Source organism: Ahaetulla prasina, chromosome 1 (assembly GCF_028640845.1).
Source record: "Ahaetulla prasina isolate Xishuangbanna chromosome 1, ASM2864084v1, whole genome shotgun sequence".
NCBI lineage: Eukaryota > Metazoa > Chordata > Lepidosauria > Squamata > Colubridae > Ahaetulla > Ahaetulla prasina.
In genome coordinates, this window is record NC_080539.1 from 329,292,166 (window position 1) to 329,319,367 (window position 27,202).

At 43.9% G+C, this 27,202-nt stretch overlaps 1 protein-coding gene across 2 annotated transcripts; it reads right to left on the reverse strand.

The window, feature by feature from the left end:
* SUGP1 (SURP and G-patch domain containing 1) lies at positions 1–27,124 on the reverse strand. Of its 2 annotated transcripts, none has more exons than XM_058162501.1 (14): positions 27,001–27,124; positions 24,937–25,108; positions 23,557–23,654; positions 22,700–22,924; positions 19,133–19,244; positions 18,769–18,875; positions 17,150–17,273; positions 15,654–16,033; positions 13,765–13,871; positions 12,128–12,305; positions 9,433–9,539; positions 7,599–7,744; positions 4,853–4,982; positions 1–1,142 (listed from the first exon to the last, which is right to left on the reverse strand). In XM_058162501.1, the coding sequence occupies exons 1-14, from the start codon at positions 27,023–27,025 to the stop codon at positions 1,116–1,118; spliced, it is 1,938 nt and encodes a 645-aa protein (XP_058018484.1). In that variant the 5' UTR covers positions 27,026–27,124; the 3' UTR covers positions 1–1,115. The 2 variants fall into 2 exon arrangements, with proteins under 2 accessions (XP_058018484.1, XP_058018483.1); XM_058162500.1 differs by having other exon boundaries at positions 19,133–19,256.
* Between the last annotated feature and the right edge of the window lie 78 nt (positions 27,125–27,202).

Below are 27,202 nucleotides of genomic sequence, written 5' to 3' on the forward strand. Positions count from 1 at the left end.
TTCCTTGCATTATTTCTCTAGCTTTATTAACATGTTTGGTGAAAGCCCAACATATCGACTCTACATCATTAAGATTTAACAAAAATGAAAATAAGCATCGTTTCAGAGCCTACCTGAAGGAACCACAATTGTTTTAATGTTGGAAGATCATGGAAGAGAAGACCTTTGCCTTGAGCATGTATTTGTGCCAAGAAAAAGATTTTTTGGTTCCCCCCCACACTTCTCTAACCTTTCTCCTTTGGGACAAACCTGAAAGATTATTAAAATCTACTAATGAGAATCAGGCTAAAGATAGGTTTGGTTTTGGCCTCTGGTTTGGGTCTAAGAAGTAATTCAAACTTCCTCGCTCTTTGAAATAAGTAAAGAGCGAGAAAAAGGGGAGGAGATTGTCCTCTAAAAAGAGAAGGCTGGCCGATACACGATGGCTTTGCATGCTTTCACAAGATTACCTCAGAACTGGGATAAAAGTGACACCCTCACAGAGAGGTAATACTCTGGGATAATTTGTCCCCCCCCCAATTTAAAAACAGTTCCCTTTCCTAAATTACTGCAATCCAAATCTTGCTCTTTCGAACTGCAGCTGGAAAGCCTCTCTACCTTCCTTATTTCCACCTGTGCTGCTGCTCACCTGTTACATCCCATCCTGCGATCCTTCCCTGCAGGCCCCACCATTAACAAGGAACAGCAACCCTGAATTTCTGCGTTCATGAGGAAAGAAGCAGGGCTTCCAAAAAAAAAAACACAACTCCATGAAACTGAGTAAAATGAAGATTACGCATTATTTAACAAATGTTTTTAGGCCAATTCCCTGCCTTCTCTCAAATGGTTAGGCTATGTATGACTCGGGAACATTTTTCTGACCGTCTCAGTTCCAACTTACTCCTCTTTCTTTAATGGGGTTACATTAAAAAAAACCCCAACCAGCTCTGAGTTCTGCAACCACATCGAAAAGGTCCAACATCTGTGGGCGGGTAAACAGATGGAAAGCTAAACCTGAAACAGTCCTTCTAAATGAAAAAAAAGGGACATTTTTTTTAATAAACTTGTCACAGTAAACAATCCATCACTGGAGGACCAGGGAGTAGGTGGGAGGTGAGAAGAAACACACTGCTGCATCAATAATAAGGACGCCGAGGGTTGTTCTGGAGAGAGAAATAAAGAAGACAAAATTCAAGCCACCATGGTGACAGAAGGCCAGCAGAATCTGAGGGTCCAACCCAACACCCTCCTTTTTGAAGTGATCATCACATTGTTTGACATCACATGGGGTTTGTTTGTTTTTGTTCGTGGTTTTAACCCGTTGGATGATGCGATCACGTTTAATCCTGAAGGCTTAGAATGTTGCATCCATTCTGGTGTATCCAATAAACGTGTGATGAAACAAGCTACATCCTGTTGAAACATGTGAATCTGGCCGTTCTTTGAATTCAAGGGAGAAGCAAAACCAGAATAGGCTGACGTTGTACATCCAAGGGAACCTGCCCCCTCCCACTTCTTACAAGTAAACAGGCCTTGTCAATTGCAAAATTGCATGGTACCTTCGCAAGTCCAGTTGTTTGCGGAGTCAATGATACTGCAAATCAGCGGTTGGTGGCCAACCTAACTGAAAAGCAACCTAGGAAGGAGTCCCGGCTGTCTTAAATTCTGCTGACATCCCTCCCATCACCATTTTCCTGAAAAGGTCTCCCAAAGACCAAGGACTATCCCAGCGGTCTGGAAACTTGGCTCTTTTAAGACTTGTGGACTTCAACTCCCAGAGCAAAGCTGGCTGAGGAACTCTGGGAGTTGAAGTCCACAAGTCTTAAAAGAGCCAAGTTTCCAGACCGCTGGACTATCCCAATCTCTCTATCCTACTCCTTTATGGTAGACTGAGTGCAGACTGTCTGGAATTTCATCTCGAAAGGCGGACCTCTGGGAACGGGAGGGCACTTTCTTGTTGTTGGATGGGGCAGTGTGTCTCATGGACGAATTCCCACCGGGAAGAGATAATAGGACAAGAAACACAGAGGTAGTTAGTAACAGTAACAGAGTTGGAAGGGACTCATCTAGTCCAACCCCCTGCTCACGCAGGAGACCTGTACTAGGAATTCGAACCGCCGAACTGCCGGCCTTTCCGATCGACAAGCTCAGTGTCTTAGCCACTGAGCCACTTAGTCAGGCTAGTTAGTCCTTGATTTACAACTATTTGTTTAGTGACTGAAGTTACAACAGAACTGGGAAAAGTGACTTACGACCAGTCCTTGCACTTACAACCACTGCAACATCCCCATAGTCACATGATTAAAATCCAGGCACTTGGCCACTGGCATGTATTTATGCATCCCAAGGTCATGTGATCGCCATTTGTGACCTCCCCAGCTGGCTTCCGACAGGCAGTCAATGGGGAAAGATGGATTTGCTTAATGAACATGTAATTCACTTAGTGATTTGCTTAGTAATTATAGCAAAAAAAAAAAAAAAAGGTATAAAATTGGGCACAATTTTCTCACTTAACACCCATCTTGCTTAGCAATGGAAATTCTGTTCCCAGTTGTGCTCATAAGCTGAGAATGTCCTACACAACTTTCTCCCCGTTCTATATAGTTAAGTGAGTTTTGCTATGATTTCGCCACCTTTCTTGCCGCAGTTGTGGAGTGAATCACTTCATTTGTTAAGTTAGTCACCCAGTTGTGAAGTGACCCTGGCTTCCCCATTGACTCTTGTCAGGTCACAAATGGGATCGCATGACCCTGGGACGTTGCACCCGTCATAGATAGGAGCCAGTCGCCAAGTGTCCGAATTTTGATTATGTGACCACGGGGATGTGGCAACCATTTTAAGGGTGAAAAATGGCCATGAGCCTCTTTTTTTCAGTGCCGCTGTAATACTGGTCATTAAACAAATGGTTGTAACTTGAGGATTGCCTGGACTCAAGCTTCATTCCAAGAATGAAGAACAGCAGCTGTTCCACAACCTGCTGTTTTTGATGTTACATTTATAACTGTTGTTTGCATGTTCTATAATACTTTTCTCAACTGCTGCTATTTTTACTGTTCCCACAGTTAACATGGACTTAATGTTGCGTTATATATGCAAGATTAAATAAAAGCTGAGCTACAGAGAGAGAGCTGCTACATGTAGTTTTGAAGATTTACGTTTGAAGGATTTTCTCAAATGAGATTTAAATAGGACAGCAACATTGTGTGAGAACAGAATGGAGTCTTTGGAAAAAGAAAAGTTAGGCTAGCTGGCTGGCATCATAAGGGGAAGCCATCTTCCCCACAACAGATCAATATAGATCCCACTAGCAGGATCTCTTTCCTAAATATTCTTACGTGGATTCTTTTTGCAGAGTAAATGAATACAACATTTCAAGTGATTAACCTTATTTTGATGTTTGGTAAAACAATCCTTACCATAAAGTGCTGCAAAGTGTTTTGAATAGAATACAGAATAAAATAGAATATATAATCAATCAGGCTATATCAATATAGTCAATAGAATATAGTCAATTAGTTACAGTGAAGCAAGCAACCCGTTCATATAGTTCCTTCAATAATTTTTTTTTGCAGTCAAAGGTAACTCAGATCAGGGCATCCCAACGAAAACAGTCTGTCCTGGCACTTTTAGGGTAAAATGTCAAGAAATTAAAAGTTCATGCCTGCCCTGGTAGTGCAGTGGTTAGAATGCAGTATTGCTGGCTAACTCTGCCAACAGCCTGGAGTTTGATCCTGACCAGCAGTCAAACCTGTCTCAACTCCATAGTTGCCTGTACCTGCTTTCGTCCGCAGCTTTGCCAATCAGTGACGGGAGGAGGGTGGTGAATTCCTAGGGTGGGGGGAGGCTATAAAATGCAAGTGAACCGTCTCTTGCCGGAGACACCCCTTATCTAACAAGGCCAAGTGATGAGGAATATTTTGACCGAAGCTGACACAGAACTCAATTGGTGAACTATGAACTATGGGTGGCCTGGAAGGGAAAAAGGGGAGTTACCTATGTGGGTTTTCGTTGGAAAAACCCAGAACTGACTTTGCTTCTGCTGTGCCTAGATGGATTTTTCAATAAAGCTACACTCTTGGTTAATCTAAAGAACTGGGAGTTGTTGTGGTCCATCAGCAGCCTACGGAGCTGGCAACGGAGTTGGACTAAGGTGATGGCCAGGACCATCGGGAAGTGAGATGCAGACTCCAGAGCCTCCAGAGGCTGATAGTAGTGAGACAGAGGAACAGGAGGAGCCTGTTCCTAATGCATGCATGAGAAGAGCTGCCAGAAGGCAAGAGCAGCTCAAGCAGATAGGACTACTCGGGAGTAGGGCCAAGAGATGATTGGCTCCTGCCATAAGGCTTAAAACAGACCAGCACCGGCGTTTGGCCTTTGCCGGAAAACAACGTTGTAGCTGCGTCTTCTGCTTCATCTACGTCTTTGTTTTTGTGGCTTCTGGACGTTTGCCAGGAAGGGCCTTTGGCAGTTTGCCTAATTGGACCAAGGTTTGGACGCTGGAATGAGGTAATTCCCAGCTGTTCGAATAAAGTTTGTTTGCTTTTCCACGGACTCGGTTTATTGCTACCTACTTGGGCCTGGGACATAACAGCGGTTTCTTTTGTTGAATGTGCCAAATGGGACAGTGGCTCAAGTTGATTCAGTCTTCCATCCTTCTGAGCTGGATAAAATGAGGACCCAGCTTGTGGGGGCAATAGGCTGACTCTGTAAACCGCTTAGAGAGGGCTGTAAAAAACACTGTGAAGTCTGATTGCTAGGTTATTTCAAAAAGACTGTTCAAATTTATCCCTAACCTACTTTGGGTATAAATCAATTGTATAAGCATAATTTCTGACATGGGGAAAAGGGCCCCGAGGGGTGGGGCTTCTCTCACCAGTGGGTTGGGCCGGAATCTGTAGGCCAACATCATCCTCTTCCTAAAGGCTTCGTACTCGTCATCATCCTTGGACAAATCAGCAGGACGGTCGATTCCAAACCCTGCTCCATCCACGGCCGTCACCCCCCTGGTTGGGAAAGAGCTGCATTTACTTCTTGTGCATGGATATGAGGAAGCTGCCATAGACCAGACCTTTTAAGACAGGGCGGATTAAAACCATAGAGCAGAAGTCTTCAAACTTGGCAGCTTTAAAACTTGTGGACTTCAATTCCCAGAATTCTCCAGCCAGCTATGCTGCCAACTAAGGGGACCCTTGCCATAGAGTCATAGGGCTGGAAGGGACTACGGAGGTCTTCTAGTCCAACCCCTTTTCAAGGTAGGGGTCCTTATATCTTATTACAGGTAGTCCTTGATTTACAACCAGAACAGAGCCCAACATTTCCCCTGCTAAGCGAGACATTTGTTAAGTGACATTTGTTCCATTTTACAAGCGTTCTTGCCACAGTTGTTAAGTGAATCACTGCAGCTATTAAGTGAGTAACACAGATGTTAAGTGAACCTGGCTTCCCCACAGACTTTGCTTGTCAGAAGGTCGCAAAAGGGGATCGTGTGACCCTGGGATCCTGCAATCGTCATAAATATGAGTCAGTTGCCAAGAGTTTGAATTTTGATCATGTGATCCATGGGGATACTGCTATGGCTATGAGAGTAAACCATGGTTGTAAGTCTCTTTTTTCAGTGCTGTTGTAACTTTGAATGGTCACTAAATGAACTGTTGTAACTGTGTCAAGGTTCCGACTGACGAACCCAAGCAAAATCAGCACTCCAAAACTCGCATCTTGCAGCGTTCCGTATCATGTGATTACAATCTACGATGGGTTTCTTTTTGCCAGAAAAACTTATTTTCAGTTTCCAGCAAAAACAAAAAAACCAAAAACCCCACTGCAGACAACGGATTCATTTAATGACTACAGTGCTTAATTAATGACCGTGGTGATTCATCTAAGAACTACTGCAAAAAATATATATATATACTAAAATTGGGCGCAGACGTATGGTGACCCACTTAATGACAGGCAACTTGTTGACCATTATTCTGGGCTCAATTACAGTCATCAGTCAAGGACTACGTGCAAATATATTTAATTTCCCCCCCCCCTACACTGGGATACCTTGCTACCAAACCAAGACGTATGACTGCCAGATCTATCCCAATTGTGATCCAGTCTTTCCTCACCCCTTAAAGAAAAAAGAGCATTCATAGTGTTGTGTCTTGCCCGCTCTCACAGCAGCCGGGGCCTTCTTATCTGCTCCCGAACACGGAGGAATGTATGCCTCCCGGCCCCAGTCCTGGCTCCATGCCCAGACAAGCTGAAGAGGAGGGGGCACCTCCCGGTCCCAGCCCTGGCTCCATGCCCAAGCAGGCTGCAGAGGAGGGAGCACCCCCCGGCCCCAGCCCTGGCAAACGGAGCAGCTAGACCCCTCCCCCTCCTCCATAGCATGTGAGCCTGAGGAAAGTTTACTTCCAACAGCTGCTGATTGGAGTGACCCTCGCATCAGAAGACTGGATAGGTAGAGGCAACAGAAGGGAGGGGCAGGCCTTAATGAGTGCTGAGTCATGGAGCCACACCCCATGGCCTATATAAAGGATCTGCTTTCTGGCAGTCTCTGAGTCAGGCAAAGTCGAACTTATCTTGCTGAAGTCACTTTCTGGTCTCCTGCCTGCTCTGAGGACTTTGCTAGGACTTTGGGCAGAGCTGCAGAGGCAAGCCTGATTCGGATTTCCCTGACCCGGCCGTCAGCGGAGGAGTGGGACACGACACATAGTGACTTTGGTATGCGAAGGGGTTAGCAGGTCATCAGCAGGTTAGCAGGTGGTGACCTTTTGAGAGCTGTATGCAACAGCATTTCATTTTAATGTATGTCGATTAGTGTGCATTTAAAGTGACAGTAAAGTTATTCTAATTCACTCTTCTCTTCTCTTTTTTCTTCTTTTCTTTTCCTTCTCTTCTCTATTCTATTCCTATTCTTAATTCTAATTCCATTCTAATTCTATTCTTAATTCTAATTCCATTCCTTCCAAGCAGATTATCTAGAACAGGGGTGTCAAATTTATGTCGTCACAGTGGCGTCACGTGACGTATTGAGACTTCCCCCCCCTTTGCTAAACCGGGCGTGGGCGTGGCCAGCGTGTGATGCATCCGGCCTGCGGGCCAGGAGTTTGACAGCCCTGATCTAGAATGACCACTCATAGGCAGACTCATGGCAGCCTGTTTGTTCACAGGAGGAAGCAAACATTCCTTCCTGTGACAATGTCATTGTGTCTGGCCACATGAATACAGCGATGAAAAAAAAAAAAGAGAGATGCTTGTTTTGGTCTTCCCTCTGCAGCTTCTCCTCTCTACCATCTGCTGAAACATTCCTGATTTTTCATCTGTCTGCAACCAAACACCTGAAAAGCAAATTATTCTAAACAAACATGGACCTTCAACTGCTAACCAAGTATGCCATATCAGAAACCACTTGCTGGTGATGTTATATAAAAAGTAGACTTTATAACTGTCAATTTTGTAACTGATTTTTTTCTACACTGTTCTATATATTTTGGGGTGTTTTTTTTTTTTTTTTAAAAAACGTAAGTTTTCTAGCTTGTTTGCTGCTCTGTGTGTTTCTGAGCAGAGGAAAATGGAAGGATTTTTTTTTTCCAAATCAAGAAATGACAAAAGAAGGACCAGACACCTACTTGTTAACAGGAGCTTTGATACCCTGACCATCAGATCCCAGACCATCCCCTTCCTTCCAGCCCATTTTCATCAGCATCTGGTAACCTATGTTTTCCACAGTCAGTTTGAATTCTTTGTATTCAGAGTAATCAGGCTCACGGCCTTCCTGCGGAGGAAGAAAACAACAGCTTAAAAAGAAATCATGCATGAGGATCTGCTTCAGAGCAATGTTTCTCAACTGTGACAATTTAAAGAGAGGCGGACTTCAATTCCCAGAATTCTCCAGCCAGCAAGGAATTCTGGGAGTTGAAGTCCGCACCTCTTCTAGTTGTCAAGATTGAGAAACACTGTTCCAGGCTGTCGCTGTGATGATGAGTGATGTATTCTCCATGACCTTTTTCAGTCCCCTTTCAAAGGCCCAGGCCACCTGTCTGGAGGTAGTGACCCTTTAGTACAGGGGTCTCCAACCTTGGCAACTTTAAGCCTGGAGGACTTCAACTCCCAGAATTCCCCAGCCAGCAAAGCTTCACTTTAAGTCCACCAGGCTTAAAGTTGCCAAGGTTGGAGACCCCTGCTTTAGTAGGTCTTCTAGATCCTGGTGGGTTTTTTTTGGACAATCCTTCAGTTCAATTACTATTAGAGCAGGAGCATAAAAGAGTATTCTCTACTTTTATATAGTAACTTTTTCCAGACTGCAAAGCTCTGAACGGTTTAGGATTTCTGTAGAGAGGTGGTGCCTCAGTAAATCTCTGATTACTTTGGGTTACCCTTCTTTGCTCCTTTCCCAGTTTTGCGGCCGTGCTTTCTGGTGTGAACACGCACGACCATGAGGTGGAAAACATTCTGAATCTGAAACATTTCTAAGTTTGAAGGGGCCTCTTTGAGATTTTCAATGCTGTTCCAACTGCACTGCCGATATTTTCAGTTGCAACTGGTATGCTTTTTTTTTTTTAATTGAAAAAGTTTTAAAAAACAAAAACATTTCCCCCCTTTTTTCCCCTCCTCCAGAAAACCCCTTTCCCCTCCCCGGCTTCCCGGGTCAATCACAAGGTATTGTTATACATAAACCAAACATAGAGTAAAATTTTCCCTTCTAATCCAATTAACCTCATCCAAATCTTTTCATCTCCCAACCCCCTCCCCATTACATAAAATAATACTTCCTAATTATTCAAAGGCAATCTGATATTTCTTAATCTGATATCTGTTTTGTAGATAATCCATTTTTTCCATTCAATTAAATATCTTTCCTGCGTATTGTCTTTTAAAAAAGCTGAGATTTTAGCCATCTCAGCCAAATTAATGACTTTCAGTATCCATTCTTCTATTGTAGGTACCTCTTCTTTCTTCCAGTATTGTCCAATCAACAGTCTTGCTGCTGTTATTAAATTCAGAATCAATTTAGTCTCAATCCCTGTACAATCCGTTATAATTCCCAAAAGGAAAAATTGCGGCAGGAACTTTATCTTCTTCTTCAGTCAACTGGTATGCTTTTGATTTGAATGCCAACCCATTTGGAGCAAACCTCCTTTTGAAATGGTTTGGAATTGTTTTGCCTGTTGCATATATCTAATGCAGGGGTCTCCAACCTTGGTCCCTTTAAGACTTGTGGACTTCAGCTCTCAGAGTCCCTCAGCCAGCAGCTGGCTGAGAGACTCTGGGAGTTGAAGTCCACAAGTCTTAAAGGGACCAAGGTTGGAGACCCCTGATCTAATGTATTGCCCAAGGTTTCCCACCCCACAAACAGGAACACAGATCCTCTTCATCCTCCCCTTCCTCTTCCTCCTCCAGAAACATTCAATCACTCCGCATATGTATAAGCTGTCCTAAAGAGAAGGGCACTAAACATTTTACCTTCAGAGCTTTGAAGGTTTCCATGAACTTCTCAAGCTCATCCGGTGGCAGGAAGTCTCCAATGAAATGTTTTCCTCGGCCCATTTGAGTCAGCTGCTCCGCCCATTCTGAAAGAAGACCAGGCAGAACAGAATTACTTCTCAGCAAGATATGGTTTGAAGAACAGACAAGCGGTCCTTGGCTTACAGCCATTTTGTCAGTGACCATTCGAAGTTACAGTGGCACTGGGGAAAAAGTGATTTACAACTGGTCTTCACACTTACACCCCTTGCCAGCAACCCCAGGGTCACGTGATCAAAATCCAGGCGCTTGGCAAGTGGCTCATATTTATGACAGTTGCATTGTCCTGGGATTGTGACCACCTTCTGTGATCTTTCATCAAGCAAAATCAGTGGGGAAGCCAGATTCACAGAACAGCCGTGTTACTAACTTAACGACCGCAGTGATTCGCTTAACAACTGTGGCAAAGGAAGGTCGTAAAATGGCGCAACTGTCTCAGCAACAGAAATCTGGGGATGAACTGTGCTTGTAAGTTGGGGGCTTACCTGTACAGAGTCAATACATGTAGTCCTTAACTTACAAGCACAGTTCATTTAGTGACTGAAGTTAAAAAGGCTCTGAAAAAAAGTGACTTGCAACATTTGAACAAGCAAGGTCAATGGGGAAACCAGATTTACCGTATTTTTTGGAGTACAAGATGCACCTTTTCCCCTCAAAAAAGAGGGTGAAAATCTGGGTGCGTCTTATACTCCGAATGTAGCCCATGCAGCTTCTCAAAGGGAGGTTTCAGAGGCTGAAAAAAGTTTCAGAAAAAAAGCCCCAAACAGAGCTTCAGAAAAAAAGTCCCCAAATAGAGCTTCAGAAAAGAAGCCCCCAAACAGAGCTTCAGAAAAGAAGCTCCTAAACAGAGCTTCAGAAAAAAAGTCCCCAAATAGAGCTTCAGAAAAGAAGCCCCCAAACAGAGCTTCAGAAAAGAAGCTCCTAAACAGAGCTTCAGAAAAGAAGCTCCCAAACAGAGCTTCAGAAAAAAAGCCCCCAAACAGAGCTTCAGAAAAGAAGCTCCCAAACAGAGCTTCAGAGGCTTTTTTTCTGAAGTTCTGTTTTGGAGGCTTTCAGAGGCAGAAAAAAGCTTTTTCTGAAACAAAGTTTCAGAGGCAGGGAAAAAAAGGGGGAAAAAAAAGCAAAAAAAAAGCAAAAAAAAAAGCAAGGCTCACAACCAAGGAACCTGTTGCTAAAATTCACCTCTGGGAACAGCTGATTGGGGGTATTCTGGGAGGCCAATCCACCTGCCAATCACTTTTTTCTTATTTTCCTCCCCAAAAACTAAGGTGCATCTTATACCACGGTGCATCTTATAGTCCGAAAAATACGATACTTAACAGTTATGTTGCTAATTTAAGAACTGCAGTGATTCACTTAACATATGTGGAGAAAAAAGTTCTAAAATGGGGCAAAACTCACTTAACAAATTTTTCACTTAGCAACATAAATTTTGGGCTCCATTGTGATCGTAAGTTGAGGACTACCTGTACACACTAAGTCCATGTATTTGCTGGGATCAGCAACTTTATGTTGGATCCTAGAGAATTTCTTTGTAACATCCATAATTCCAGGCACCTGGCTTATAATTAAGGATGGGCAGGAAGTACATTCTAAAAAGCTTCTAAAATTTGAAGAAAGCTGAACTCCAACTCCCAGAATTCCCCAGCCACCATGGAGGAAGGGAAAGTCAAAACTGGTGAGTTAAGCTTTAATCCTCCTCTTGCAGTAGATTACTATAGAGCAGTGGTCTCCAACCTTTTTGGCCCAGGGATGGGTTTTGTGGAACACAATTTTTCCACGGACCATGGAAGATGAGTGCGCAATCTAGATCCTGCACATGTGCAGTTTCTATTACCTGCCGCTCACCTTCAGCTGTGCAATCCAGTTCCTAACAGGCCAGGCCTGGGCTTGGGGGGGGAACCTCTGCTAAAGAGATAGAAACTTTACAGGAAACTTTGTTAAGAGTAATAAAGAGTTTAAGCCTTGGGAAAATTCATAAAATGTAAGGGTTGAAAATGATTTATGAGAATCATCTACCATATTTTTCAGAGTATAACACACTCCCCCACCCCCAAAAGAGGCTGAATATTTGGGTGTGTTTTATACTCTGAATGTAGTTTTTTGAAGCTTTTTTCAGCCCTAATGAGGCGCTAGCGAGTGAAGTGATCTTCCGTGCTTCGCCTGCTTTTCTCATTGCTTTGCTCTCTGACAATCAGCTATGTTTTAGAAGCTGTTTTTTATCCCCAACCAGGGAATAAAAAACAGCACGCACTCAAAACCAGCGAACTAATGTGCTGAAGCTGACCAGACTAAGGACGCTAGCCAGATGAATACCTGGTAGGCAGAATTTTCCCCCCCTATTTTCCTCCCCAAAAACTAAGGTGTGTCTTATACTCAAGTGCGTCTTATTCTCCAAAAAATACAGTAGATTATTTTTGGTTTCCGGCCAAAAGCCCCATCTATTGAAGACAACGGATTCGTTTAACAACTGCCACAAAAAAAGGGCATGGTCACATAGTGACCCAAATAGCAACTAGCACAACTTATGACTGTACTTCCAGGCTCAATTCTGGTTGTAAGTCAAGGACTACCTGTATTGTCCAGATCAAGGTGGACACAAAGTCTTCCCCGTCTCCCCCCTCTAAATACTAACCACGGGTCTTGTCCATCTCCATGCGCCTCAGCTGGTGCTCCCATGTGCCTAGCTCATTGTCGATTTCCTCATCGCTGTCATAGCCGGACTGGTGATCTTTGATCGTCTTCTCCCACATGATCTGCATCTCCTGCATGGCCTGTTTGTGCTTCATGATCATGTCGTACATTTGCTGCATCTGTCGAATAGAGTAGAATTCTTTATTGGCCAAGTGTGATTGGACTTTGTTTCTGGTGCATAAGCTCTCAGTGTACATACAAACAACAAAGTGATAGATATCATAGATCGTAAGGAGAATATTTGTAAGGGGAGGGTGCTTTCTGAAGCATTTCGATAAACCAATTCCTTGATCTGGGCTCAAACCTAGATTGATGCTTTGGTAATGGATTCTCTTCCAGTCCTTCAAAGGTCATCCTCTAGTCTATACCATCTCTATATCTATATCTATATATCTCTATCTTAATTCCACTTTTATTATTTTACTATAACTGAAGGCAGTGAATATATCCAACATACCTTCCACCTCTTACTTTCTGTTGTGACTTAGAGTCACTTAGGCATAAAAGACACACTTAGTCTTAAACAAACCTATTTTATTATAATAGCTGGGAATTACTTCATTCCCAGTTTAGTACAAATTAATTCCAAAACAAGTCCTTCAGAAAAAGTCCTTCAGCCTTATTACAAACCTTTATCTGCTTTGGCACCCAGCCAAAAGCTTTTCTTGGCAAAACCCCACAAAGTTCAGAAACAAGAGATGCAGACTCAGAAAACAGGTGTAGCAACATTGCTTTCCCACAAAGAGCCCAAGAGCCCTTGCTGCTCTTTTAAGTCTTGTGGGAGGGGCCAATCATATCCTGGCCTTACTTCCGAGTCATCCTTTTTGCTTTAGCTGCTCTTGCCTTCTGGCAGCTCTTCTCATGCGTGCACTAAGAACAGGCTCCTCCCGTTCCTCTGCCTCTCTGCTGTCAGCCTCTGGAGGCTCCGGAGTCCGCACATTTTTTTTTAAATTTGCATTTATATCCCGCCCTTCTCCGAAGACTCAGGGAGGCTTACACTATGTTAGCAATAGTCTTCATCCTATTTGTATATTTATATACAAAGTCAACTTATTGCCCCCAACAATCTGGGTCCTCATTTTACCTACCTTATAAAGGATGGAAGGCTGAGTCAACCTTGGGCCTGGTGGGACTAGAACCTGCAGTAATTGCAAGCAGCTGTGTTAATAACAGACTGTCTTACCAGTCTGAGCCACAGAGGCGCATCACTCCCAGATGGCCCTGGCCCCATCTCTGTCTCCGATGCAGAACCCTCGTCTGGACCTTCCTCGGACTCCAGGACTGACCTCCTCACTGTCTGACTCCGCTGCTAGCTCTGCGGGCTGCTAGCGGACCACAACGCTTTCCCCACAACAACCCTGTGAGGTGAGTTGGGCTGAGAGACAGTGATTGGCCCAAAGTCAAGCGGCTGACTTTTATGGCTAAGGTGGCACTAGAACTCAGGCTCCTAGGTTCGAGTCTGTGTTTTCACCACTAGACCAATACACAGAAAACTGGATGGATGCAGCAGAGACACAAAAGCTAAAGAATGCAGTGGTCCCAACAAGCACACACAAGAATAAGGTGACCTTAATTTACCTCTTGCTGCTCCTTCAGCTGCTTCTTCTGTGCATCTGACAGCTCTGTCACACCCACCAATCCAACTGGCTTCCCCTTCTCGTAGCCAAGTCCCTTGAGGTCCTGGACTGGAGAAGAAACGAGGATTAGAAGAATTAACTTGCTCCTCCACTGGACCCCTCTCCCCAACTACTGTTGCTTAAAACCACCCTATCCTCCAGGGCAGGGGTCTCCAACCTTGGCAACTTTTAAGACTTGTGGACTTCAACTCCCAGAATTCCTCAACCAGCAATGCTGGCTGAGAAATTCTGGAAGCTGAAGTCCACAAGTCTCAAAGTTGCCAAGGTTGGAGACCCCTGCTCTAGGATAGGCTAGTATCTCTGATCCAGGTGCATCAAGCAGCATTTTAGCCTCGACATTCTTGAAAAACAGTTCTACTCCTTCTTTGGTTGTTCTTCAATGTGGCACATAGCTGCCATTGACAAGTTGTGTTCATGAGAATCAAGTTAACTTCTCCCGTTTTCCCTAAAGAGGCAACTGGCATAGCTTTCTGGAAGAATAAAACATTCAACATGCCCAACTCAAAAGCAATTTCTACCGAGCCCACTGAATGACCTATTTCTAGGAAGATATGTATTTGGTTGTGCTTGTGAAAGATACGTCTGTATATAGAACATAGCATTTTTCCCCAGCCAAGCGACATATTTAGTCTCGGAATGCCTTGCCAAAGTTAACCCTCTCCATAGAGAGAATTCAACTCAATAGCTCTGAGGCTAAGGCGCATAACAGCCAGAGCCACGGCTATGGTGGGACTTAAAAAAACATCACTGGAGCAGATGCGATCCCATTACAGGCAGCCCTCAACTTATGACTATAAGGACGACCCTGATTGCTGGGGGTAATATGCCGACTCTGTAAACTGCTGTAAAGCACTGTGAAGTGGTATATAAGTCTAAGTGCCATTGTGCCCATTACAGCCATAAGTCATGAGGTTGTAAAAACAGGTCAGCCATGTGATCATTCTTTGCAATGATTTGCTATGGGCACGATTTCACTGAAAAGTGGAAGTGCCCATTTTTTTTGGCAAAGTGTGCCCATAGGATTCTGCAAATGAGCTCACGCTGCCCAGTACTCAAAGAATAGAATAGAATAGAATAGAATTTTATTGGCCAAGTGTGATTGGACACATGATTGGACACACAGTTTGGTCACATGACCATGGGCGTGCCCCCACCCCACTACCATCAGAACTTCAAATCTGAGTTGTAAGTTGCCTCAAGGTACAGGCGATCCTTGACTTACAACAGTTCATTTAGTGACCATTCAATGTTACAATGCCGCTGAAAGAAGGACTTACGATCATTTTTCACACTTGTTACCATGGCAGCACCCCCATGGTCACGTATCTGTGTGTGTGTGTGTGTGTGTGTGTGTGTGTGTGTGTGTGACATGATCAAACTTCAGATGCCTGGCAACTGACTCACATTTATGACGGTTGTTGTGCCCTGCTATCATGTGATCCCCTTTTGCGACCTTCTGACAAGCAAAGTCAATGGGGGGGGGAGGCCGATTCACTTAACGACCGTATTACTAACGTAACAACCGCTATCATTCCCTTAACATCCGTGGCAAGGAAGGTGATAAAATGAGGCAAAACTCACTTCCCAACTATCTCACTTAGCGACAGAAATTTCGAACTCAGTTGTAAGTCGTTAAGTCAAGCACGGCCTATAGGTCTTTCGTAACTCTGAATGGTCAGCAAGTGACCGGCCATAAAGGGGCTGGTGAAATGAAGCTGCTTCTCTAGCACTACCCGCTGCTTGAAACAAAACTGGGTGGGTGGGTGAGAAATCTCACAACCCAACAGCCCCCTCACAAAGCCCCCATTTTAAAATGCAACAAGAGCTAACCAGACAACGGTGTTGGGGACGGTTCCTGCGTCTGCTGAGAGAGCTCTGGAGGAGGCAAGTCCACCTTCTCCTCCTCTGGGCCCCACCGGCTTTTCCGCTTTTTCTTCGCACTCGATGCGGCTGCCTGCTTTGGCAGAGAAACCGTGGGTGCTGCTGTTGAGGAGGAGGAGGAGGAAGAGGAGGAGGAGGAGGAGAAGGAGGAGGAGGAGGAAGAGGAAGAAGAAATGGAAGAGGAAGGTCCCCCCTCAGAAGAGGCCTTGCGCTTCAGGCTGGCTTCTGATATTGGCGGCATGCCCTCGATGTTACTGTTTGCTTTCCGGAATTCCTCCAGCTTCTGTTGGTAATACTTGTATCCAGAACTATTGGGCTCGTACAAAAATCTGCAAGCGTACACAAAACAAAGAAGAGTGTCAGCTGCCACCTCATGCTTGCACTTCGCTACCGTTCAGTTATCAGTTGCCATGAACCTTGGGGCAGGGGGTGGGGATGGGTGGGTTGGATGGGACAGGGGATGCTTCGAGGGAAATGAAAATGCACTGTCATCTCCCCGAGATGGGCTTCAAAATTAACTGGCTGGGAACAGGACCCAGCCGCATCACAAACCTTCGCCTGAAGTGACTGCTCTAAAAGCAACTTGCTTGAATTTGATTGGACAGGGGGGCACGAGTAATGGGAGGCAATTAAGGGAGGGAGGGGACAATTAGACTTGAGGATTTTGGCATGCGATTTTCAGTTCTGGCTATGCACCATTTGACTTCTAGTAAACTATACCTTTCTCAACCAATGGAGTTAAGGGTCGGTTCTTATCTAGAGGATCAAGCTGAAGCTGGTCTGACACAGAGACAATAAACCCAACAGCTTATCAGCTATTTTCAGGAGGGCATGGCTATCGCTCTCCCTTGATGAAAATGGCTGCTAGCTTTTGTGGGTCCATAGGTGTATTTCTATTTCCGTAACAGGAATTGCCAATACACACATACAGCCCCACCTCCACTCTGAATTCAGATCTGAAGTGTCTTAGAAGATAAACACAACTGCAATAGGAGTATGCACTTCCCACAGAAAACAGGTTTATGGCTTGACTTTGCTTTCAGTAACTCCCATATTCTCCACAGAAATCTGATCAAATCATTATCTCCTCAGATTTAAACTAAGATGACACACCAGGCTCAGGCTTGAAATCCAAGTTTAAATCATTTACCCATCTAAGTACCCATAAAAACAGAGAAAGATGGGTTTGGATGTTCAATTTGAATCAAACCAAAATTTCATTGGTCAAATGTCCAGATGGGGGGAGGGGAGGAGGGGGATAGGAACTGATTCTTTTTTTTTTTTGGCCCCACATACCCTGAAACCAGTGAAGAAGAAAGCTCCAGTCCTGAGACAGATCATCAAAAAAAAATTTTTTGGTGAGGTTTTCAGCATTTAAAAATCATTTGGGAATCTGAAAAGCTGGCATCGCTGCCAGGGTCTCCCTTCTCACCAGCTCTCTTTACCTGAATGACTGATTCTCTCGGTGGTTTTTCAGGGCAACCATTTCCACCACGGGTCCCCCGTCGGCCACAAACCGAGCCAGCTTCTCAGCACAGTCCTTGGTCTCCTCATCCTCTGGGGGTGAAACTTTAAGCAGGCTGTCAGTACGGTGTCCCCAACTCACACACCCAACAGTCACAAGATTAATCTGGCTTTAAGGATCCCAAAAGGTTGGAATAAGTGGGAAGAGGATGGTTGAAATGTTTGCTTTGTTCCCTCTTTTTTTTTTTTTTATAAATGCAAGTTAGGAAAACAAATGGAACTAACCTATGACATTGCTCTAAATAAGACTGGGAGGCGGCTAGCCTGGAGGTGTGGCAGTGATCTGGAGCAAGGGTCTCCAACCATGGCAACTTTAAGACTTGTGGACTTCAACTCCCAGAGTTCCTCAGCCAGCAAAGCTGGCTGAGGAATTCTGGGAGTTGAAGTTGCCAAGGTTGGAGACCCTTGATCTGGAGGTTTTCCTTTTACATTGCTAAACCAAGGAAATGCTTCTCAAGCAGGTTCTTAAATAGCCACAAAGGCTAAGCATGATAGTCCAGTACATTATTTCTCAATCTTGGCATCTTTAAGATATGTGGATTTTAACTCTCACAATTCCCCAACCAGCATGGCCGGCTGAGGAATTCTGGGAGTTGGTCCACATATCTTAATGGTGCCAAGATTGAGAACACTGCTCTAATGAAACCTCAGTGCAAAGGATTAATCTATCCTGATGAATGGCATCAGGATTACAGAAACGGCACAAATTGTTATAAGATACCCTCCAATTTAATGGTCATTCAAAAATTATCAACACCCCTCTCCTGAATTAATTTGATAAAAAAACAGCTTTCAACATTTTGAAGGTGCAATGCTTGGAAAGATGTTACTTCATTCAATCTAGAGCCTCATTTTCCCTTGCAATGACTACCCCTTTAGTGGTCTGAATTGTGCACAGGAGATATTAAGGGATGCAGGGTGGTAATGTAATAGGTTAAAAGTCTGTGCACTTTAAGCATAAAACATTCCCTTTTCTAACTGTAATAATAAATCTACCAGGAAAAGCAAAATATGAATGTTGAACGTAACAGAATTCTTCTTTAGAATAAGAAAACTTTAAAATACAACTGGTATAATTTAAGTATAGGGAGTCTTCAACTTATGACTGTAATTGAACCCAGAATTATACTTGAAAGTTATAAACGTTTAATTGGGGAACCAATTAAAATGCATCCAATCTCGTTAACTCTATCACATTCATTTTAACTACCTAATCTGACTAGCTCAGAAGTCTCCAACCTTGGCCACTTTAAAACTTGTGGACTTCAACTCCCAGAATTCTGGGAGTTGAAGTCCACAAATCTTAAAGTGGCCAGGGTTGGAGATCCCTGGACTAGCTGATCACAACACTGTAAGCCAGGGTTTCTCAACTTCGGCAAATTTAAGACATGTGGACTTTCAATTGCAGGGACGCCTGAGCTAGCCATGCTGGCTAGGGAATTCTGGGAGTTGAAGTCTACACTTCTTAAAGTTCTCAAGACTGGGAAACCCTGCTGTAAAGTGAAGCCAACGACCTAAGAAACTCTGAAACTTGTCTCACCTTTCTGAGAAGGGGTGGTCTCCTCTACATCTTGGCCCTTCTTCCACATCTCGGCCAGTTTCTTTCTGTAGTAGAGAAACTCTGGGCTGTTCTTATCTTGTAGGAACCTAAACGCAAGAAAGAAGGGTGAAGGGTATATTTAAGGCTGCTTTTAGGATGGGAACAGACCAATGTATCTCCAGGTCCCCAAAGTAGGAAAAGCTGATGTAAGGGGCCCTGGACATGCCCTGGGAGGAGAAGGAAGGGTCCCATGGATGGAACCACTGAGTGGGAAAACACCAGAAGCTTAGAGCTTTCGGTGATGAATGTGGACCCGATCCCTATCAAGGGAACTCTGCACATGGAGAAACAGGAAACAACATACGCAAATACTGGGTTATCCTTGCAGTCTTCCAGCGCGACCTTCTCCATTTCTGGGCCCCCTTCGGCCACCACCCTGGCCAGCTTCTCAACGATTCGGCGGGTCCGGATGTCTTCTGGGGGACAAACTTTAAGCAGGCTGTCAGTACAGGGGGCTCTCTACTCACACACCCAACAGGCACATTACCGCTAAGAGCCATGAGTTGGCAGGGAGAAGGCAGGGTGGGGAATGAGAAGAGGAGGAAATGATGGAGACATGGTGGACAGCAACGTAAGCCTGGCGCTTTTAATCCGGGAGGGGAGAAAGGAAGGTGCGTGGGAAAGACACGTGGTAGGGCTGAGGTTCATACATCTTCAGGTTTGGAGTAATAGCTACTAGATTCACCCAGGGCCCGAGGCAGCTTCTGCAACAACAGAACCCAATAACAAATCAGATCTTTGATCTGAGCTTGTGAAAGGACTGGACCTTAGACCCCGGGGCCCCAAAACCTGCAGGAAGAAAGGCTGAAATTCATCATCCTTGAGGGGTCCTTGGTGCTCTCTAAACTTGGTTGTTTTCCTGCAGATGATTCATTACCCGAACCAGGGGACATCGCTGCTTATCAGTGATTAGCACCGATTGATGTTCCCTATCTTGGGTACCAAAACGTCTGCAAGAAAACAACCAAGCTCAGAGAGCACCAAGGACCCCCTCATTTTAACCCTGAGCTACAAATATTCTCCTTTATTAGTATCATCACCCTTGAACACCTGTGAGAATTATACAAGGAGTTTAATTTCTCAGGTATCCCAAAGATAAGGCTACCAAATACAAGCTTTGCTATCTGCATTAAGGCAAGGGTGAAGAAACCTGCAACTCCAGTTATTGCTAAATAATTAACTCATAGCATCCCAAAAACAGAACAGACTGGCCGAGGCTTCTGGAATTCGGCCACAGCTTCCCTTCTACCTCCCAATTTCAGGCAATGGCTTTTGGGATTATACAGTCCTGTTCTGAAATCCGGAAAAGGCCCTCAGATTAAGTAAAGAATACAATCGTTCCTTGATTCTAGTCAAGTGAACAAAAGTCAAAAGGGGAAGTCTTGTTGTTTCTCCCCTAAACGGGCCCACTTTTTCTGGCAGAAGTCCAGCTAGAGCTGGCCTTCAGCCCCAGTTTGTCTGCCTGGTTGTGGGAGAATGGGATTAAAAGAAATTAAGTGTCTGCTTTTAAAGTACTGAGGTTTCCTGTGCCATCTGAATCAGGATTTATGACCAATGGAAACTCAGATTAGTTTAAATATATCGGCTTCAAAATTAGACAAAGCTTGTTTAGAAGCAACACCGATTAATCAGAATGACCTGATTAAATAGGGGTCAGTTCAAATCTCCTGGTTATATGTAAGGGAGATGAGATTTACGATCTGAAGGAGCCTAACAGTACCTTAATGTAACATCTGAATGCTGTCTGCTGTGCTCCTATTCTGAATCTTTTACAGTTGGCTGTTCAAAAGAATTTTGTAATTCTTTTACAAAATTCAGGAGAAGCCTGCTAGATATCCAAAGTGTAATCTGTTTTCAAAGCAGATCAGTGGTCAGGGGCAACTTCATCAAAGCTATACAGTCAGGGCTGTGAAAGTAACCTTGTCTGCCACAAGATACATTATTCCCTTGCACCGTGATGTCAGATTGTTCTGTTAAGCATTACAAGGGGAAAAACTGAAAACTGGTTTTTTTTGTTTTTGTATGATCTGAATAAATAAACAAACCAAAAAAAAAGGCTGGATTAGTACATCCTAAAAATAAAAATAACTCCTTAGTTGCCCTAGAGTAGACCTAGGAATTGTGGTAGCACAGCGGTTAGAATGCAGTATTGCAGGTTGACTCTGCCCACAGCCGTGACTTCAAGCTTGACAGGCTCGAGGCTGACTCAGCCTTCCAAGGTTAGTAACAGGAGGACTCAGATTGTTGAGGGCAATATGGTGATATTTGTAAACCGTTCAGAGCAGGGGTCTCCAATCTTGGCAACTTTAAGACTTGTGGATTTCAACTCCCAGAGTTCCTCAGCCAGCTTTGCTCTGGGAGTTGAAGTCCACAAGTCTTAAAGTTGACAAGGTTGGAGACCCCTGGTTCAGAGGATTGTAAAGCGATATGGAACATATATAGGTCTAAGTGCTACTGGTATTGCTAGACACTCAGTAACCAAGTGGATATCATTCGTTCTTAGCAATGATATGGAAGAGGTTTGTTACTGCTGTCATACCACTTTTTAAAAACAACAATAGAGTATCCACAAGCTAGTCAATTTAGCATGTGGCAAAGGCCAAACATACCTAGCTTCGTGTAAGCCATAGTTGAATTTACCTTGAGCAACTGTGCTAGCAAAAACAGTTTAGATGTTGCCATAATGTACAATTCCTGCTAATGGCCTGATTCGTGTGCCATGCTAACCATGATGAGGTGGAGCCTAGGGTAATATCTGAACCTGAGATATGGCTTTAAGTGATACTTAAGGAGGAGCACCCTCACCATGATTTGAAAATATGGTCTGAAATAAATGTACCCACCTAACACATAACTTAGATCAGTGTTTCTCAAACTTGGCCATTTTAAAATGGGTGGATTTCAGTTCCCAAAAGGCATATTGGCTGGGGAATTCTGGGAGTTGATGTCCACCCATCTTAAATAAAATATATGTGTATGTGTATGTATATATGTATGAGAGGGACACAAAGAACTTTGGGGAGGGGGAAAGAATCGTGTAGTGGTCTTTACTTGCATATTGGCTAGACTGATCCAATCAAAATCAAATCCCTTTGTATATATATATTGTTTAATATTGAAACAACTCTATAAAAAACAAACAGGAGTTTTTAGCTGAACAGCTTCTGATAGGACATTGGCTGGAGAACGCAACTGGCCCTGATTTGTCATTTTGTCCTGTATCAATTCAGTGGCTTAATATGTTGTGTAAATGTATTCAGTGATTGACTACAGGACCTTTTAGCCTGAAGCTGTCTTTTGGCTTGGCTCCTGAATCACAGTGAAATCATTCCACTTTCTTATTTGCTCCCCTTTTCTCCCTGCTATCTTTCTTATGTCACTTTTTTTAAAAAAAATTTATTTACATTTATATCCCGCCCTTCTCCGAAGACTCAGGGCGGCTTACAGTGTATAAGGCAATAGTCTCATTCTATTTGTATATTTACAAAGTCAACTTATTGCCCCCGCAACAATCTGGGTCCTCATTTTACCTACCCTATAAAGGATGGAAGGCTGAGTCAACCTCGGGCCGGGCTTGAACCTGCAGTAATTGCAGGCTGCTGTGTTCTAATAACAGGCTTCTAACAGCCTGAGCTATTACGGCCCTATGTCACTCAGCATTTGTTTTTAGCTCACAAACAAAACCAGCATCTTTTTTTCTTTAGGCATTCAAGAACTTTCAGCATCTTCTCTTCTATCCATTTTCTTTTTTTTAAAAAAAAATAAGAAAGTGCTAAAATACCTCAGGGAAGAAACCATCGCATTTTTAAGGATTCCTTGTTCACAGATGGCATTACAGAGAAATGGATGACCTCCCAACCAAGAAACTTACTTTTGATTTCCAGCCACTGCTCATAATCCTCTTCTTCCTCGTCATCTGGCGACTGGAAAACACTCAGGCGATTCGTTACCGGCGTCTGCTTGGAATGGGTGTAGTTTTTGACTTGATTCAACATGCTGCTCACGCTAAGATTGGGGCGCTTCCCAGTCAAGGTGGGTTTTTTCACCGTACTTGCAGGGGGAGGATGGGATGTTTCTGAGGAACTGGAAGAAGCACCTGTACAATTGAAGGGTTGTTTTGGTGGGGGGAGAAGAGATGGAACAAGTGATGTGATATAGCATTAGGAACATAATTTACTTCAGATCCCTGCTCAGATTTCTCAAGGATGCCTTAGCCAAGTAATTTTATTCACCTTCTATCCCACACATTTACAACATGGAAAGATTGGGGCATTTCTTAAGAGAACAAGATGGCTCTGCTGGATCAGGCCCAAAAAACCTCTCCCATCAAGCTCAAAATCTGGAGCCCAACAAACTGCATTCCTAAAATTTACCAATGTGGGCAAGAGGACAATTAAGTATTATTTTAGGGCTATCAGGAGATATTAATTTCTCATTTACAAGAAACAACTTTACTTTTTCAAATAAAAAGTGAGTATTCGTGTCCCAAGATAATGTTGCCAGATCCGATCTGGGTTGGTCATCGGGACCAGAGGTTTTTGTCTTGCGAGCTTTCGGCCTCCTGCTGAAGCCGGTCTTCAGCAGCTTACTTTTTGTTTAGTTGCCCATCCTAAGTGCTTGCCTCTTAATCAGGGCAATCTTTAACAGGTTCCGTGGTGTGAAAAACCTCTACTGAAACTATGATTCTAGATCAACGGGTGTTAATGTGACAAAACCCCTTGCCACTACCTTGTTTTTCCTTCTGTAGCTTCAGGAACTGCTGGAGGAAGCTGCCATCGTTAGCAAATTTGTTTGAAACACCACTTTCACCATCACCACTATCGTCACTTGAAGGGAAAGAGAGAAAGGATATTAAAAGTTGCAACAGCCACAGTATTGGGATTTATTTATGTTTCTCTATAAGCCCATCCACTCCATCTTCCAGCATAGGGAAGTTGTTTGAGGTGTTGGTTATGACCTTTAAAGCCCTATATGGCATAGGGCCAGGTTATCTATGGATTACTTCAGCCTGTCCTACCTGGACAGGCACTAAAGGTACGTTGCAGACCCCATCAGCTAAAGAATTTTGACTGGTGGGGTCTTTCTCTGCTGTTCCTCCACCCTATGGAACATTCTCTCTCCACAAGTGAGGTGGAACACCCACTTTCCTGGCCTTCTGGAAAGGTTCAAACCTCTGACCCTGCAGCCTTGCTTGGGGATTACATAGGGGGAAGCAGCCATGGGGCTGGTTACTGCCCTGAAGGCCCTCCCCACACCTTTTCATTAACTCTTTCAGTATAATCTATGTAATTTTAATGTTTTAATATTTTAATTATTTTTCTACCTGTTCGATCACTTCTAAGCTGCCCAGAGTCACCTTAAGAGAGGAGATGGGTGGCATAAACATGTAATAAATAAAACTTTTTAATGTTATATTATAACCATCTTTGCCACAATGCTCAGAGTTTCTCTGGGAGGGAGATGAGCAGCTCATGCGTGGGTGGGTGGGTGGGTGGACAGAGATAGAGAGGCAGGTAGGTAGGTATGGAAAGAGGCCGATACCCTTTTTTTTCTCAGCTAGTAGTTCAGTCACTCTCATCTGGAGAAAGAGCTGACTTGCTAGTTACTGGGTTAGCATAACACGGTAAGCCAAAATGCGGCTGATTGGTTTATGTCTATTGCAATTGGGTTAAATCAGGGGTCTCCAATCTTGGCAACTTTAGCAAGTGGACTTGCTAAAGCCAGCTTTGCTTTTCTGGGAGTTGAAGTCCACAAGACTTAAAAGTTGCCAAGATTGGAGACCCCTGGGTTAAATCAATAAACCACCATTTGGCATGTCGTGCAAACTCAGCCTACGGGAATCAGGAGAGTCTTTACACAATCTGAGGGCTCATCCACATAGTCTAGTTATTGTCCTGACTGGGAAAAGCTCTCCAAACTTATAGAAAAAAACTCCTCCTCACCACCTTATCCTCTTGAGCTTTTTTTTTTATACTAATCATACCAGGTCTAAGCAATTACCAATATACAACTCTTCCATCACCAATTCACATTCTTTTCTGCTGCTGCCCTCACCATCACCTGTTTGTTATTATATCACAATGGTAATTAAGAATTAATTCTACGTACTCGCTCCCCTGTGAAGCCTGCTGGGTTGGCAAGTGGTTCCGTTTGGCTTGCCGTTCCATCTTGGCTTCAATTTCCCGCTTCTTCTGAGCAATCAGCTTCTCCTGATGGAGGATGTTCACATTGGTCTTCACTGATTTAGGCATCGCAACTCCAAACCACCGGCTGGCTTTTCCTGGTTAGCAAAAAGAGGGGGCAGAGAATCATTTTGCAAGACAAGGCTGGTAGCTGAGGATTTGCTAAGATATAATTGCAAAGGAAGAGAGATCCAAAAGGACAAATTTTCCTTTCCCTCTATAAAATAAATGGATTTTAATAATTAAAAAGTGCTGGAGTGTGAATGTAGTACCTCCCTGCTTTAAGTTGTTAAATGTACTGTCAATAATATACTAATTTTTATGTGCTTTTTACTGGATTATGTTATTTTTGTGCAGCACTTAATTTTAGCATTTTAATCTTACTGCATCTGATCTTATATACGGACTATTGTAAATTGCTATAAAAAACTTAACCTGAAAGTTGATATAAAATCCATTAGGTAAACCAAGACTAACTGGATTTCAGGCTAATGGCTAATAAAGAATAGAATAGGAATAGACTAGACTAGACTGGAATAGGAATAGGAATAGAATAACAGAGTTGAAAGGGACTTTGGTGGTCTTCTAGTCCAACCCCCTGCTTAGGCAGGAAACCCTACACCACTTTAGACAAATGGTTATCTAACATCTTCTTAAAAATTTCCAGTGTTGGAGCATCCACAACTTCTGGAGGCAAGTTGTTCCATTAATTAATTGTTCTAACTGTCAGGAAATTCCTCCTTAGTTCTAGGTTGCTTCTCTCCTTGATTAGTTTCCACCCATTGCTTCTTGTTCTACCCTCAGGTGGTTTGGAGAATAGCTTGACTCCCTCTTCTTTGTGGCAAACCCTGAGATATTAGAACACTGCTATCATATCTCCCCTAGTCCTTCTTTTCATCAAACTAGACATAACAAATCTCTGCAACCCTTCTTCATGTTTTAGCCTCCAGTCCCCTAATCATATTTATTGCTCTTCTCTGCACTCTTTCTAGAGTCACCACATCCTTTTTTTAACATCATGACGACCTAGTGTTTCTTTTGGGACGTTTTTGATTAATGATATGCTGGCTCTGTAAACTGCTTAAGAGATGGTTGTAAAGCACTGTGAAGCCGTATCTAAGCCTAAATGCTATTGCTATATGTTCCAACAAGATACCCTTATGGCATGTATTATTTGAATACCGCACCTGGCAGTTCGGCATTTCGAATCCCTAGGACAGGCCTCCTGCGTGAGCAGGGGGTTGGACTAGATCGGGGGTCTCCAACCTTGACAACTTTAAGACTTGTGGACTTCAACTTCCAGAGTTCCTCAGCCAGCAAAGCAGGCCAACAAGTCTTAAAGTTGCCAAGGTTGGAGGCCCCTGGATTAGATGATCTCCAAGGTCCCTTCCAACTCTACTTTACCTATGGTTATCCATCCCATTCACCACCTGAGACATAACCCTCGTATCCTCTTCTCTTTCTCCCCCTCCCCCCGCTTTCTTTCTTGCCCTCCCCAGTACAAAAAACCACAAAAACCACTTTCAATAATTCCCAAGGGAAAGCCGTTTCCGATTACTGGATCTTTTTTTTTTCTTTTCATTTCTTCTCTTCTTCTTCTGCAGCTCCTCCAACCTTTTACAATTGAGACCCGTTGTGGTGGTGGACTAATTGTGTTGAATTAGTCAACACACACACACACACACAACTGGCACGGCAGAAAACAACCACCGAACACAAAGAGACCGAGGAAGACGAGAGGAGACCTTGCCGTCGGCGCGGCTGCTCCTGTCCCCTGGATGGGAATTGTAGTTCCCGCGCTCCATGGAAAGCCTTCGGGAGGGGATGATGGTCCCTGGCCACCATTCATAAGCAGGCCTAAGGCCTACGAAGCCACCACCGCCGGACAAAGGCCGTTGTCACTAGGCGTTGTTTCAAAAGAGCGGGGCGAGAAGCCTTCCCAGGGGCGGAGGGAGGGAAAGAGACGCTTCACCTGAGGACCGAGACTCACCTGGCGCATCTTTGCTGCTCTCCATGGCTGCAGGTTACCCCCCCTCCACACCCTCCGCTATACACGCACTATCGCTTCTCCCACAATGCACTGCGGGCGGGAACTCACCCGGATGGGCCGGGGAAGCAGAGCGGCGCGATGCATTGTGGGAGAGGAGGGAGCAAGGCGGCCGCTCAAAGAAAAGGATGCCGGGTATTGTAGT

Bases quoted from the DNA above. Each gene is read 5' to 3' on its own strand.
- SUGP1 (XM_058162500.1), bottom strand. From the start codon at position 27,025: ATGGAGAGCAGCAAAGATGCGCCAG. The intron at 16,034-17,149 runs GTAAAGAGAGCT...GTACGCTTGCAG, and splicing joins CGAGAGAATCAGTCATTCAG to ATTTTTGTACGAGCCCAATA. The intron at 7,745-9,432 runs GTAAAATGTTTA...CTTCCTCCGCAG, and splicing joins AAACCTTCAAAGCTCTGAAG to GAAGGCCGTGAGCCTGATTA.